General features: G+C 40.2%; 1 protein-coding gene across 1 annotated transcript; it reads right to left on the reverse strand.

Moving 5' to 3' along the window:
* Positions 1 to 1,106: 1,106 nt before the first annotated feature.
* Positions 1,107 to 2,024, reverse strand: LOC121981517 (abscisic stress-ripening protein 5-like). The gene is made up of 2 exons (XM_042534082.1): positions 1,553 to 2,024; positions 1,107 to 1,436 (listed from the first exon to the last, which is right to left on the reverse strand). Exons 1-2 carry the CDS (start codon positions 1,910 to 1,912, stop codon positions 1,254 to 1,256), a joined length of 543 nt encoding a protein of 180 aa, XP_042390016.1. The 5' UTR covers positions 1,913 to 2,024; the 3' UTR covers positions 1,107 to 1,253.
* Between the last annotated feature and the right edge of the window lie 280 nt (positions 2,025 to 2,304).

Consider the following 2,304-nt stretch of genomic DNA (forward strand, 5'->3'; position numbering starts at 1 on the left):
AGATATATTATTATTTATTATGTTGATAGAATACGAAAGATCTTAAATTTAGATTTTGATTTTAAATCTAAAATTATTTTCTAACAGATAGATCAAAACAAACTTGTATAGATACACATAGAAAATTTATAAAAACAATACTACGTAGGATAAGAGGTCGATGATCAAAGAATTCACAAACTAGAGTTGAACTCTAGAATTGAACACCTTAATGTAAAAGTAATTTGTAGTAGAGTTGAACCCATCTTGTCGGCTGTTTGCCATTGGAGATCATTATGCAGAGTTGGACGAGTGAGAGCCATACAATTGTCCTTCACTAGTTGTGACCTTCCCAGGAGGGGGACACTTAATTATTAAGCTAGCTCCATCATTGAATTAATACTTCTCGCAACACCATTTACAAACTAGCTAGAGTTGAACTTTAATTTAGAGTTGAAATCTTAGTTGAGAAAGTACTTTTTATCATGTAAAAAAAAAAAAAGTGCAACTACAAATAAGTCAAGAAAGATCTGATGCTGTAATAGCAAAATACTCATAGGATCAATTAAGAGAATTAGAATTAGAATCTCATTAGAAATAAATATTTAGAAATTAATTGCACCAGTTGAAAATTGACTTTAAAATTTATTGGAGTAAATATTCATGTAGATGCCAAATGCATCAACTTCTGGAGGCAAAAACTAATGAATTATTCATTTAGTAACAAATGGAGAGGCGAGAAAATAAACATTTTTATTTTTGATTGTTAATAGTATTGATTATTTATCTAGATTATTTATTTTATGATAAAAGAAAGGAGATAAATTTTTTTCTATAATAGTTTAAATACTATTTTTTTCTTAAAAAAATTTAGTCATAAATACTTTGAATGGGCTTAGGACACTATATAGTTCATTTAAGAAGAATATGCTTACTTTAAAATATTTCCAAATATAGATATTTTTAAAAAATCTCAATAGTGAGTATAATTCTTATTATTGTCCACTCAGTTGATTTTTTTTTCCAAAAAAAATATTTTATTAACGAACAAAGTCACTTCAAAATTTGTTTCAATAACAACTCAAATCATATTTCTATAATTCTAGTTTCACTAATAAAAACTAATATTGATAGAAGGAAATTCAAACCATATTATTTATTACTTCAAACACTGAAATCCTCACAATAACATGCAGGAAGAAATATAATATAATATAATATAATATAAGCATGGTACTGCAACTCCGACGACACACGACGACGTCACACAGAGTTTAGAAGAGATGATGGTGCTTCTTCCCACTTGCTTCCTCCGCCTCCTCCTCGGATTCCTTCTTCTCATGGTGCTCGTGGAAGGCGTAGCCTCCGCTTCCCACCGCCGCTGCCGCCGCCACCTCCTCCTCTATCTTGTGCCTGTGCGCGTGCTCAGGGTCCTTCTTCGCCTCGTGCTTCTCGTACTTCGCCACGCACACAGCTCGATTAGATTAATTAATTATGATATGGATCGATCGATCGATCGATCCATGCGTATATAATTAATTTAATAAAGACCGATCGAGTCGAGTAGAGTTACCAAGGCGAAGGCGCCGGCGGCGATGGCTCCCATCTCGCCGAGGTGCTCCTTGTGCTTGTGCTGCTTCTCCTCATCCTTGTAATTGTCGTAGTCGTCGGAGGTGGAGTCGGTGGTGAAGGTGCTCTTAGTGTAGCCGGCGGCATCATCGGCGGGCGGTTCCGAGTAGACCGCGTCCTCGGCTACCTGATCGGAGTAGGACACGTCCTCGGCGGGCTGTTCCGAGTAGGAAAAGTTCTCGGCGGGCTGATCCAAGTAGGAAAAGTTCTCGGCGGGCTGATCGGAGTAGGGCACGTCCTCGGCGGGCTGCTCCTCCTCCTTGTGGTGGTGGAAGAGGTGGTGGCGGGGCTTCTCCTCCGACATCGATCCTTGAGCTAGTTGAGTCGACGGGTTTAAGATGCCATGGAGCAGCTGAGACGAGGCTATATATATAGTGTCGCCGGAGCGAGGAGAAGGGTGTGATTGGAGCAAGTGGACGGCGATCTCCGCGTCCAAGTTGGCTTAACATTAACTAGGAGCGCAATTAATGCCAACTTATCGGAAAATTGCCTCTAACAACCAGCTTAACTCATTCGGAGCCTTCGATCGCCTCCGCTGTCGGATCCAACGGCGCTGCAGTTTCGTCGGCAGGCCGAGAAGTGAGAACGAGAAGCGGCAGAGGTGACGGAGCCCGACAGCGTCTTCAACGCGGAGTTTTTAGGGTGTGGGTACGACTGGGGTGTCTGTTCAGTGGGGATGGATAGGGCGGAATGAGT

Source organism: Zingiber officinale, chromosome 5A (assembly GCF_018446385.1).
Source record: "Zingiber officinale cultivar Zhangliang chromosome 5A, Zo_v1.1, whole genome shotgun sequence".
NCBI lineage: Eukaryota > Viridiplantae > Streptophyta > Magnoliopsida > Zingiberales > Zingiberaceae > Zingiber > Zingiber officinale.

What these genes read in the sequence shown, in the direction of transcription:
- LOC121981517 (XM_042534082.1), bottom strand. Translation starts at nt 1,912, where the DNA reads ATGTCGGAGGAGAAGCCCCGCCACCACCTCTTCCACCACCACAAGGAG. An exon ending in CCGCCGGCGCCTTCGCCTTG is followed by an intron (nt 1,437 to 1,552) that starts GTAACTCTACTC and finishes TGCGTGGCGAAG; the next exon opens with TACGAGAAGCACGAGGCGAA.